This window comes from Patiria miniata, unplaced genomic scaffold, assembly GCF_015706575.1.
Source record: "Patiria miniata isolate m_02_andy unplaced genomic scaffold, ASM1570657v1 HiC_scaffold_7, whole genome shotgun sequence".
Lineage (NCBI taxonomy): Eukaryota > Metazoa > Echinodermata > Asteroidea > Valvatida > Asterinidae > Patiria > Patiria miniata.
The window spans coordinates 48,164,201-48,177,542 of NW_024037074.1; the positions used below are offsets into that span (position 1 = coordinate 48,164,201).

The following is a 13,342-nucleotide window of genomic DNA, read 5'->3' on the forward strand; positions in this document are numbered from 1 at the left end:
TGTAATGCCGTTTTGAGTGAGACATTGATGTGTTTGTTAAACGTTTTTTCAAAATGTCCTTTCCTGAACATGGTATTTTTTTCCAGAATTAAAGAAAGAATACACAACTTATTGTCTGTCAAAATGATGCTACACACTCCAGTAATCAAGTATAAAAAGATGGGAATTGGATAATCACAAGTAAGTTTGATACAGCAGCAGTCGCATATATAGGCTATATATGCCATGGAAATGTTTGTTAAAAATGTCCTTTCCTGAACATGGCCCCCCTTTTTTTAAAGGAAGTCAGAGATAAAACTTTTTTGACATAAACATGTACCTAGGGGTGTACTTACTAGATTTAACAGACTACATAAAGAATCAGACTCGAACCTTGCTTGTTGTCATGACATTGTCGTTAAACTGCATTGTCCTCTCCTGAACATATAGTTTAACAGAGTACTTGGCAATGTTGCTTCATAAGATCAAACTTGACTGAATGTAGTAATTGTTAAAATTTTTGTCCTTTCCTGAACATAGTAAACCCTTTTCATAGCAATGATAAAGACCATGGCTACTCTGTAACGCAGCACACTATAAACACAATTTTTTTGCCAATTGTTCTACCATGTACACAGCCTTTGGACAAAAGTGCAAATAATCAGCAGGCTGCATGGTTTTCTGTAAATCAGAAATGAAAGTTTGTGTTTCAAGTAAAAGAGAGCTATAAAATTGAATTTTCCGTCAGTATATGAAAAAACATGGCATTTTTCATAGCCTAGAGTGCTTTAATATTCAAGACATGACTACTGTGATGACTATCAATCATTTTAAAGCAACTCTAAGCATGTTTGAGATGTGGAATTAGCAGCTTATGATACCTACCTTTATTTGACAAATTTTATGGTCTGCAAAGTGTAAAGTGCCTTAAAATTGAAATGAAAACATGTTTAAGCCTTAACTTTAACATTTTCTAGTACCTTTATGTATGTACTTTCAACAAATAAACATGTTGTATCCATACAACAAGTTTCATTTTTGACCCCCCGTGAGACTTTTTGGCAACCTTTCACGTATCGGGGTTTCTTTATACGGTATCGGGACAACTCGTACCCGGGACAACTCGTACCCGGGACGACTCGTACCCCAAATTTGTGACCCGGGACAACTCGTACCCGGGGCGACTCGTACCCGGGACAACTCGTACCCGGGACAACTCGTACCTTGTACTTTTCTTACCATTTACTTTTCTGTTCCTTTTTAGTTAGATGTAAATGACAAATCCGAAGATGTGGACAACCAAAAGCCGTTGAGTTTTGGGGAATTGCCAGTGGTGACAAGCAAGAGATTGTTCTGGAGAGATTAGTGCATAGAGATTAGTGTCAATAGTGCATGAAACAGTCATCGGGTGTTACGCTTCCGCGTGACGTCATGCGCCAACAGCCAGCGCAGCCGGCAAAAACGAGTAGTTGACAGCGATCGCTCTCTGTGCCTGTTAATCGACCGCCATTCATTGTACACAATTTTTTTTGTGCACAAACCAATTGCGGTCCTGGCCAATCCAGCAAGGTTGTCAAGTTAGCGGTTATTCCTCCTGTTTTCACTGCTTTTGTAGGCTGAATCTTCATCGTGGATCGTTTTTTACTTCAAGGAACTGTGTAATGGTTATTCCAGGCAAGTTTGGGGTGAGTTGCAGTTGCAATGAGTGTGTAACGGGGACAAAATTGAACATTTTCCAAAAAATTTTGCCTATACTACAAGTTACGAGAAAAATTCGCTCCAGCCCTAATAGACAACCCAATGATAAAACTCAGGGCTGGGTAACTCCAGCTAATTTATTGTGAAAACTTATTTCTAAAATAAGTGGACCGATTCATTAAAATTATAAAAATGTTACATATGTCCCCTTCTACACTTTTTATGACATTAATTTTGATAACCATCGACAATCCCAGTAGCGTGTCAGTCTTTTGCATAATTCCCAAAAAGAGATTGCATCAGAGTTTCTGAAACGGAATGAAAATAAAACAGTATTAAAAAAAAAAAAAATCTTCAGGCCAACAACAGAGAGACCTATTTAAATGAAAAACTTCTTCTCTATTTAAAAATGAAAAACGGAAATAAAATAATTGAATAATAATTGTTTGAAAATAAGTATGATAACAGTCGGCACAAGTAAGGCACAGATACGAGTACGCTGCACAGTGTTTTATTTTCAGATGGGTACGAGTTGTCTCGGGTACGAGTTGTCCCGGGTACGAGTTGTCCCGGGTACGAGTTGTCCCGGGTACGAATTGTCCCGGGTACGAGTTGTCTCGGGTACGAGTTGTCTCGGGTACGAGTTGTCTCGGGTACGAGTTGTCCAACATTCCTTTATACGATACGCTTTGCGATACCTCGTTTGGTGTTTTGCACAAATTCAATTCTAGAAATTAGGAAAACTATTTTTTTTTCCAATTAAAAATTATGCAAAACTTGGTCACGGTACTTGGCTAATTATTTGAAAAATATGCCGACTGACACTGTTCACAATGTCTGCCAAAAAATCCCAATGCAAAAACCAAACGAGGTATCGCAAAGCGTATCGTATAAAGAAACCCCTATGCGTGAATGGTACACTCCACGCATGCGTAGTATGTAGATCTCAAACAAGATGGCGGCCCCTAACCGAAAAACCCGTCGTAGATTTCGCACTGGAAAACCACTTTTTAAGTAGCTGGAGTTACCCAGCCCTGAGTTTTATCATTGGGTTGTCATCTAGGGCTGGAGCGAATTTTTCTCGTAACTTGTAGTATTTGCAAAAAAATTTGGAAAATGTTCAATTTTGTCCCCGTTACACACTAATTGCAACTGCAACTCACCCCAAACTTGCCTGGAATAACCATTACACAGGTAAGGCTTGAAGTAAAAAACGATCCACGATGAAGATTCAGCCTACAATTGCAGTGAAAACAGGAGGAATAACCGCTAACTTGACAACCTTGCTGGATTGGCCAGGACCGCAATTGGTTTGTGCACAAAAAAAATTGTGTACAATGAATGGCGGTCGATTAACAGGCACAGAGAGAGCGATCGCTGTCAACTACTCGTTTTGCCGGCTGCGCTGGCTGTTGGCGCATGACGTCATGCGGAAGCGTAACACCCGATGACTGTTTCATGCACTATTGGTTGCGGTTCCAGTACCAAAGCTGTGATGCGAGTGGTAAACCTCATATTAGTGCATGAAACAGTCATCGGGTGTTACGCTTCCGCGTAACGTCATGCGCCAACAGCCAACGCAGCCGGCAAAAACGAGTAGTTGACAGCGATCGCTCTCTCTGTGCCTGTTAATCGACCGCCATTCATTGTACACAATTTTTTTTGTGCACAAACCAATTGCGGTCCTGGCCAATCCAGCAAGGTTGTCAAGTTAGCGGTTATTCCTCCTGTTTTCACTGCAATTGTAGGCTGAATCTTCATCGTGGATCGTTTTTTACTTCAAGGACCTGTGTAATGGTTATTCCAGGCAAGTTTGGGGTGAGTTGCAGTTGCAATTAGTGTGTAACGGGGACAAAATTGAACATTTTCCAAAATTTTTTGCAAATACTACAAGTTACGAGAAAAATTCGCTCCAGCCCTTATAGACAACCCAATGATAAAACTCAGGGCTGGGTAACTCCAGCTACTTTTTAAGTAATTTTAACTTAAATTGATATGCAGAAGATGTTCATTATTGCTTTTTCTACCATATAAAGCTGTTTTTATTGTTCAAAAGCCTATACAAAATTTGTTGACGCTCATTAACAACCATTAAAACTTGTTGACGCTTGTTGACGCGCTTTAGTTAGGACCGTCTAGGTGAGTACTCAACATCCATACGAAATGGCGGATCGATTTCGCTAGGTTCGAAAATACACAACAGCGTGGCATTGTATACAACGCCACGTTGACGTTCACGGGTCTAATAATTAATATCGACGGTGCTTAACATCAACAAAAATTTCCTACCCGTGAGTAAGGAGTAGGGCGGGCACCACCCCTGTTCTGTCGTCGGATTGCTCCACCAACTCCAGCCCCACTGCCGCCTCTGGTCCGTCCACCAACGGCACCGCCACGCGTTTGTCCACCGGCGCCGCGTCCACGTCCGCCACGTCCTCGCCCTCCTCCTCTTTTGTTCGTCTTGTTCATCTTTATGATGTCCTCCAGGCTCATGTCTATTTTCTCCGTCATGTTGACTTTGAACGGACTGTGTTTGGGCCGGGAAAATTATAGGAAATAACTCTTCTGGCTACGAAACCGTAGTACTAGTAGTACAAGCAATAAAGCAATTATGCGTGTTCGTGAAGATATGGATAAAACGCGCGTACCCGTAATATAATTGAGATACCCCGCGCCGCTAGCTGCAGAACCGGAATGTTGTACACCACGCGATAAAAAAAAAACCATGGTATCTTGACGATTAATAAATTGCATTCATCGCTTTGTTTAAGGTGTTTTTAAATCCAATGGAGTAGGGTACCCGACTTATCGGGTGAATGCGCAAGCCCGCCCTCTGTTGGTTCTAATTAAATAATCATTCCAGCCTCGACCCCAGGGTTTACTTTCTTTTCAACCTCGTGTCCAATGGTAAGCTAGTCCTTGGGATTCGCTCGTACCCCTACCTCGTCCCCAGGGTGTCGAACAGTACGCGCCCATCACTACCTGCTTTCATTTGCATGTGCAAGATTTTTGAACACGTATGCAAATGAGCAACAGTCTGGTGCCTGGATATGCGTTACATTGGCGTTTGTTTTTGTATGAGGTGTCTGGGGTAAAAACAGAGTCAATTCGTCGCAGCGCGAGCATGGCGTGAGTTACGAAAACACGATTTTTAAAATTAAACTGTTACGATCTTATATCGAGACAACATGCAGTATCATATTTCATATTAATATGAGCAAATTGGAAAGGAAATTAGTATTTTCGAGAAGGCGAGTGGACGAATGATCGCGAAAACACGTACTGTACGTTGCGAATATAGCACCAAGTACACGATAAAATCCATTACTAGCCAATTGCGGTATCGAATCAGGATACAGGAAGAAAGTTTGCTATCCAGGGTTTACTATTGGAAACAAGGTTGGAAATAAAGTGAGCACTGGGGACGAGGTTGCTCGTACCCTAACTGGAATGGTTGGGGGGGGGGGGGGAGGGCGGATCCAGGGGGGGGCAGGGGGGCAGGGGGGCCATCCCCCCCCCCAAAAAAAAAACCCGAAACCAATTTTTTTTTTTTTATGTGACGTCGCAATAAAGGCAGGCAATGAGTACACCACCATCTTTTCCTCAAAAAAAAAATGGCTAAAGTGGTCAGAAATTGCCTCAGATCGCACCACGTACCACAGAGCATCGAGAATCCAAAACATTTTCGGGGCCCTTAAAGCGGGCCCTGAACCCCACGCCGTAATTTTTTGACCCACTTTTTGGGAGAAACAATTTTTTTTTTGGCCCCCCACAAAAAAATTGGTGTTTTTTCTCGTTAAAAAGCGTAATAATGTAGGAAATTCTGTAAAACTTATCTGTGTTGTAAATTTACATTCCCGTCACTCGCTCAGACTCCGTTTAGAATCACGAACGGTCGGATTGCATTATGCGACGCTGAAAAGTTTGTCCACATGGTCCGCAATGAAACAGAAATCACATCCGGTATGGAATATGCGCAATTCTATTGGAAGTTTTCGGATAGCATTTGCGCACATTGTTTTGAACAGCTGCAGCAAGATGCTTTATACATAGGTCATAGACCATTTCCTTCACAAGATTCTGTGAAGCTCGTCAGAGTAGCCCAGCGTCCTGTATGATATATGCAGGGCGGGGGGGGGGGGGGGGGGGGGGGGTACGAGCGAAATTCGGCCGCGCATTCACCAAAAGTAAAAAATCTATACTACATGCTGCAAAAGGTGTTCTATTTGCCAGATAGACAATTTATTTTATTCAACGACTTTCCTCAATTTTTCAAAATTAACGACAAATATCAATATTTTCTGTATCAAAACTCATACTATAAGCAACCATTTCATCGACGATTTTTGAAATGTTGATGCAATAATTACTTATAATAAAATTAGCTGCTTAATGGGAATCATCACATTTAACGTTATTTATCGACGCTTTTAGAGATGTTGAAAAGTAAATGCATCATTTGAAACAAAGTGTACCTCAAATATTGTCAAAAACTCATAATTTTATTGCATAATCTACGAGATCATGTGACTGGCCACACATGATTTTGGTATTGGCTCGAGCCGAAAACTAATTAGTGCCTAATTAGCCCGTTAAAGTGACGCCATTTTTACTGCACTATTGTAATACGTTCTTTTCAACTGCGTATATCACTGCTTCTTTAAAACAAAGTGTACCTCACAAGTTGTCAAAAACTTGTAGTTTTATTTCATGATCTACGAGATCATATCACTGGACACACTTGGTTTTGGTATTGGCTTCATCCGAGCACTAATTAGTGGGTAATTAGCCCCTTAAAATGACCCCATTTTCCCGGCACTATCAGACTGCATTCTTTTCAACTGCATATATCACTGCTCCTTTAAAACAAAGTGTACCTCACATGTTGTCAAAACATATAATTGTATTGCATACTCTACGAGATCATGTGACTGGGCACACTTCATTTTGGTATTGGCTCGAGCCAAAAACTAATTAGTGCCTACTTAGCCCGTTAAAGTGACGCCATTTTTACCACACTATTGTAATGCGTTCGTTTTACTACACTATTGTAATGCGTTCGTTTCTGCTGCGTATATCACTACCTCTTTAAAACAAAGTGTACCTCACATGTTTCCAAAAACTTGCAGTTTTATCATTTCATATTCTACGAGATCATTATTTCTGGGCACACTTAATTTTGGTATTGGCTTCATGCGAGCACTAATTGGTGCCTAATTAGCCCCTCAAAGTAACTGGACACACTTGGTTTTGGTATTGGCTTCATCCGAGCACTAATTAGTGGGTAATTAGCCCCTTAACATGACCCCATTTTCCCGGCACTATCAGACTGCATTCTTTTCAACTGCATATATCACTGCTCCTTTAAAACAAAGTGTACCTCACATGTTGTCAAAACATATAATTGTATTGCATACTCTACGAGATCATGTGACTGGGCATACTTCATTTTGGTATTGGCTCGAGCCAAAAACTAATTAGTGCCTACTTAGCCCGTTAAAGTGACGCCATTTTTACCACACTATTTTAATGCGTTCGTTTTACTACACTATTGTAATGCGTTCTTTTCAACTGCGTATATCACTGCTCCTTTAAAACAAAGTGTACCTCACATGTTGCCAAAAACTTGCAGTTTCATTTCATAATCTAGGAGATCATTTCACTGGACACACTTAATTTTGGTATTGGCTTCATGCAAGCACTAATTGGTGCCTAATTAGCCCCTTAAATTGACCCCATTTCCCCGGCACTATCAGAATGCATTCTTTTTAATTGCGTATGTCACTGCTCCTTTAAAACAAATTGTACCTCAGACGTTGTCAAAAACTCATAATTTATTTCATAATCTACGAGATCATATCACTGGGCACACTTAATTTTGGTATTGGCTTCATCCGAGCTCTAATTCGTTTCTAATTAGCCCCTTAAACCGACCCCATTTTCCCGGCACTATCAGAATGCTTTTTTTTTTCAACTGCGTATATCACTGCTCCTTTAAAACAAAGTGTACCTCACATGTTGTCAAAAACTCATACATTTTTTTCATAATCTACGAGATCACACTACTAGGGAAATTTAATTATGGTATTGGCTTAATCCAAGCACTAATTAGTGCCTAATTAGCCCCTTAAAGTGACCCCATTTTCCCGGCACTATCAGAATGCAGAGTGATAAATACCGACCGAGCACATATTTATTCCCATTCATAAATACCTTATCCGTAACGAAATATCAAATAATTCGTTAAAAAAATCCCGATTTTGTTCAACAAGTTCACTTCATGCTTTTTGAAACATCCCTCTAGCAAAATAATGGAGTGTTCTGCTGGCGAGTAAGATGTAAACAACCCTTTTATGGAGATTGACGCGCGCGTAACATGTTCTGCGCGATGTCACGCAGAACGCACCTGGGGCGTTGCGTTTTGAATTTAGAACTACTAGTGCAGTGCCCGTCTAAAATGTGCATGTTCGGGAAACGCAAATTGCTTTGCCGCTGATATAGGTTGCATACTTGCAGAGTTTTGGAGAACTGCTCGTGCAAACAACGCACGCGATTCAATGGTGTTATTTTCACAGGTTGAACGCACACTTACTTCAAAATGTTTGCCAAGTTTGAAGTTCGACCACCTACAATGGTCGCTCAGTCGACTGCAAAAATAATGTGCCCGTGTACATACGAAAACATGGCATGCACATGCGCGTGCCCGTCCTTTTTGCATTGTTTGCGTCATATTGAGCACGCGCGCTTTAGCTTAAACATGACGTAAACAATTGAAAAGAATGGCAGTGTGTGCGGGTGTTATGTTCTAAGCTATATACTGCCACGTTTGCCTCAGAAAATACTGCTTTTTGCAGCTTTTTCGAGAACCGCTGGTCCAAACAACTTCAAACTTTGCACTGCACATTCTGTTGTCCCGAAAAATATACCCGCTGATTTTCAACTTCATGCGGTGCCCGGTTCTGGAGATAATCGACGGACAGACAGACAGACAGAGATTCCTGGAATTATAGTAAGACTAGTGCAGTGCCCGTCTAAAATGTGCATGTTCGGGAAACGCAAATTGCTTTGCCGCTGGTATAGGTTGCATACTTGCAGAGTTTTGGAGAACTGCTCGTGCAAACAACGCACGCGATTCAATGGTGTTGTTTTCACAGGTTGAACGCACACTTACGTCCAAATTTTTGCCAAGTTTGAAGTTCGACCACCTACAATGGTCGCTCAGTCGACTGCAAAAATAATGTGCCCGTGTACATACGAAAACATGGTATGCAGTGCTATTCACCCATTGATCCATTAGTATTCACCCATACTGGACAGTGTATCGCCCTACAGTGCACGTGCGCGTGCCCGTCCTTTTTGCATTGTTTGCGTCATATTGAGCACGCGCGCTTTAGCTTAAACATGACGTAAACAATTGAAAAGAACGGCAGTGCGTGCGGGTGTTATGTTCTAAGCTATATACTGCCACGTTTGCCTCAGAAAATACTGCTGTTTGCAGCATTTTCGAGAACCGCTGGTCCAAACAACTTCAAACTTTGCACTGCACATTCTGTTGTCCCGAAAAATATACCCGCCGATTTTCAACTTCATACGGTGCCCGGTTCTGGAGATAATCGACGGACAGACAGACAGACAGAGATTCCTGGAATTATAATAAGACTAGTGCAGGGCCAGTCGAAAATGTGCGTGTTCGGAAGGGGCAGTTGAGAACTGCAGCTCGTGCAAACAACGCACATTATTCAATGGTGTGAACGCACACTCGCAAGTTAAACTCACAAAATGTCGCCTCCCCCCTGGCACTGATATTTACCCCTACTGGACAATATGGTATCGCCCTACAACTGTAGGGCGTAGTTGTAGGGCGATACAATATTGTATTAGAGTTGCTCAGTCGACCGCCTATACATACAGTGTAGTGATGGTTGCTCAGTTGAGTACAAAATGCATGTGCCCGTGCATGCCACTCATGTATATGTACGTACGAAGACATGGTGTGCAGTGCTATCGCCCTACAATGTGCCCGTCATTTTTGCAGGGCCCGTCAAAAAATTCACCTGTTCGTTAGGGGCAATTTCAAAATGCTCATATCATGCAAACAACGCACACGATTCAATTGTGTTGTTTTCACAGGTTAAACTCACACTCATAGGTTGAGCGCACTTTGTACATGTCGCCAGGCTATCCCCGGCACTGATATTCACCCATACGCCCGTGCAGCTACTCACCTACGTGAGTAAGGTTGCTCAATCCACCGCCTACAAAAGTGGTTCAATCGACTGCAAAATGCATGTGCCCGTGCAGTCATCACGTACGGAAACATAATTATGGTATGCAGTGCTATTCACCCATACTGTACAATGGTATCGACCGCCTACATACAGTGCAGTGATGGTTGCTCAGTTGACTACAAAATGCATGTGCCCGTGCCCGTGCATGCCACTCACGTACGAAGTCATGGTGTGCAGTGCTATCGCCCTACAATGTGCCCGTCCTTTTTCCATATTAAGCACGCGCGCTCTTGCTCAAACATGACGTAAACAATTGAAAAGAACATCAGTGCGCGGAGTTCTAGGCTATATTCTGGCGCGTTTGCCTCAGAAAATACTGCTTTTTTACAGCTTTTTCGACAACCGCTGGTCCAAACCACTTCAAACTTGGCACTGCACATTCTGCTGTCCCGAGCAATACGCCCGCCGATTTTCAACTCCATACGGTGCCCGGTTCTTGAGATAATCGGCGGACAGACAGACAGACAGACAGACAGACGGACAGACAGACAGAGATTCCTTGAATTGTAGTATAGACTAGTGCAGGGCCAGTCGAAAATGTGCGTGTTCGGAAGGGGCAGTTGAGAACTGTTAAACGCGCACTTTGTACACGTCGCCATCCCCTGGCACTGATATTTACCCATACTGGACTATGGTACCGTCCTACAGTAAAGGTTGCTCAGTCAGTCGCTTACAGTAATTGTTGCTCAGTCGACGACAAAATGCGTATACCCGTGCAGCCTCTCACGTCCTCGTACGCGTACAACCGTGCTGTGCCGTCTAAAATGTGCTTGTTTGGGAAGCGCAAATTGCTTTGCCGCAGGTATTGGTTGCATGCTTGCAGAGTTTTTGAGAACTGCTCGTGCAAACAACGCACGCGATGCAATTGTGTGTTTTCACAGGTTGAACGCACACTCACGTCAAGGTTTGTGCCAAGTTTGAAATTGTTTGGGCGAGTGTTTCTTAATAAAAGGCTCCAAAAATAGCGCAGATATTACTCTCCCCTACTGGACAATGGTATCGTCCTGCAGTAAGGTCGCTCAGTCGACTGCAAAAATAATGTGCCCGTGCAGCCACCACGTAGGTGTACAAACGGTAACATGGTACGCAATGCTATATATTCACCCATACTGGACAATAGTATCACCCTACAATGCCCGTGCGCGTGCAATAGAGTTATGGCGCGTGCCCGTGTCTTTTTTGCATTGTTTGCGTCACATTGAGCACGCGCGCTTTTGCTCAAACATGACGTAAACAATTGAAAAGAACGGCAGTGCGTAGTGTTATGTTCTAAGCTGCCGCGTTTGCCTCCGAAAATACTGCTGTTTTGCAGCTTTTTCGGAAACCGCTCATCCAAACCACTTCAAACTTGGCACTGCACATTCTGTTGCCCCGAGCAATACACCCGCCGATTTTCAACTTCATACGGTGCCCGGCTCTGGAGATAATCGGCGGACAGACAGACAGACAGACAGACGGACAGACAGACAGACAGAGATTCCTTGAATTGTAGTATAGATAAAATTCTGACTCGCTTGTAGTGTTGCGCATGCCTACGTGAGGATTGTGAACGTTCAACCAATGAAACGGTAAGAGGCACTGGATTTTTAGGAGTCCACATTTTATTGTGACACTGGAAAAGTGTTTAAGACCAGCTAGCCATGTCTTTATCATCCGTTTAAGACCGGCCACGTGACGGGCTCTCGACCAATAGGAATAGCTAAACTGTCTGAGGTATTTATGAATGCTCCTTTAAAACAAGGTGTACCTTACATGTTGTCAAAAAACTCATAATTTTATTTCATAATCTACGAGATCATACCACTGGGCACACTTAATTTTGGTATTGGCTTCAGCCCAACACTAATTAGTTCCTAAATAGCTCCTTAAAGTGACATCATTTTCCTTGCACTATTAAACTTTGTTTTAAAGGGGCAGTGATAATACGCAGCAGAAACTAACGCATCGCGCGCATTCTAATAGTGCAGGAAAATGGGATCATTTTAACGGGCTAATTTGGCACTAATTAGTGTTCGGCTGAAGCCAATACCAAAATTAAGTGTGCCCAGTGATACTATCTCGTAGATTATGAAATAAAATTGTGAGTTTTTGACAACATGTGCGGTACACTTTGTTTTAAAGGGGTAGTGATTTACGCAGTTGAAAAGAACGCATTCTAATAGTGCAAGGAAAATGCGGTCACTTTAACCGGCTAATTAGGCACTAATTAGTGTTTGGCTGAAGTCAATACCAAAACTAAGTGTGGACAGTAGGAGTATCTCATAGATTATAAAATAAAGTTGTGAGTTTTTGACAACATGTGCGGTACACTTTGTTTTAAAGAGGCAGTGATATACGCAGCAGAAACGAACGCATTCTAATAGTGGAGGGAAAATGGCGTCACTTTAAGGGGCTAATTAGGCACAAATTAGTGCTTGCATGAAGCCAATACCAAAATTAAGTGTGCCCAGTGATACGATCTCGTAGATTATGAAATAAAATTATGAGTTTTGACAACATGTGAGGTACACTTTGTTTTAAAGGAGCAGTGATATACGCAGTTGAAAAGAATGAAATTTGATAGAACCGGGAAAATGGGATCGCTTTAACGGGCTAATTAGGCACTAATAAGTGTTTGGCTGAAGCCACCACCAACATTAAGTGTGACCAGTCACATGATCTCGTAGATTATGCAATACAATTATGAGTTTTTGACAACATGTGAGGTACACTTTGTTTCAAATGATACATTTACTTTCCAACATCTCTTAAAGTAAAAGCGTTGAAAACTTACGCGAAATGTGATGATTCTCATTATGCAGCTAATTTAATGGTAATTATTGGATCAAAATTTCAGAAATGGTTAATGAAATGGTTGCTTATGTTGTGTATTTTGATACGGCGTGGAAAAATATTGTTATTTGTTGTTCATTTTGAAAAGTTCGTTGAATAAAGGAAGTTATCTTTCTGGAAAACAGATCACCTTTTGCCGCATGTATTATAGATTTTTTGACTTTTGCCGAATGCGCGGCTAGAATACGCGGCCAGAAATCCGGCCGAATCCGTGGCTACCTTGAGCCGGTGTCAGGTCAACTCGCCCCCTGGCCGACTCGCCCCTTGGCCGACTCGCCCCTTACCGACTCGCCCCTTACCGACTCGCCCCCTGACCGACTCGCCCATTACAAGCTCGCCCCCTGCCTGACTCGCCCCCTAGCCGACTCGCCCCCTGGAAAATTATGCACCGTACGGGGACATCGTGAAAAAAAAAATTAAAGACAGTGTCGGGGAACACCGTTTGCCCGGTCGCAAAGGTCAAACAATCTTCTTAATGCGAGCGGGGCATCTTTTTGAGGGGCAGTTTTGCATTTCAAGGGAGGAGAATAATTTCACAGGGAGTT

General features: G+C 42.4%; 1 protein-coding gene across 1 annotated transcript in view; it reads right to left on the reverse strand.

Moving 5' to 3' along the window:
• LOC119744691 (THO complex subunit 4-A-like) overlaps positions 1-4,413 on the reverse strand; it is a 54,357-nt gene extending 49,944 nt beyond the window's left edge. The window contains exon 1 of the mRNA XM_038220758.1: positions 3,967-4,413. Within this exon, the coding sequence (XP_038076686.1) occupies positions 3,967-4,188 (222 nt within the window). The 5' untranslated portion in view covers positions 4,189-4,413. The remainder of the gene's footprint in view (positions 1-3,966) is intronic.
• Between the last annotated feature and the right edge of the window lie 8,929 nt (positions 4,414-13,342).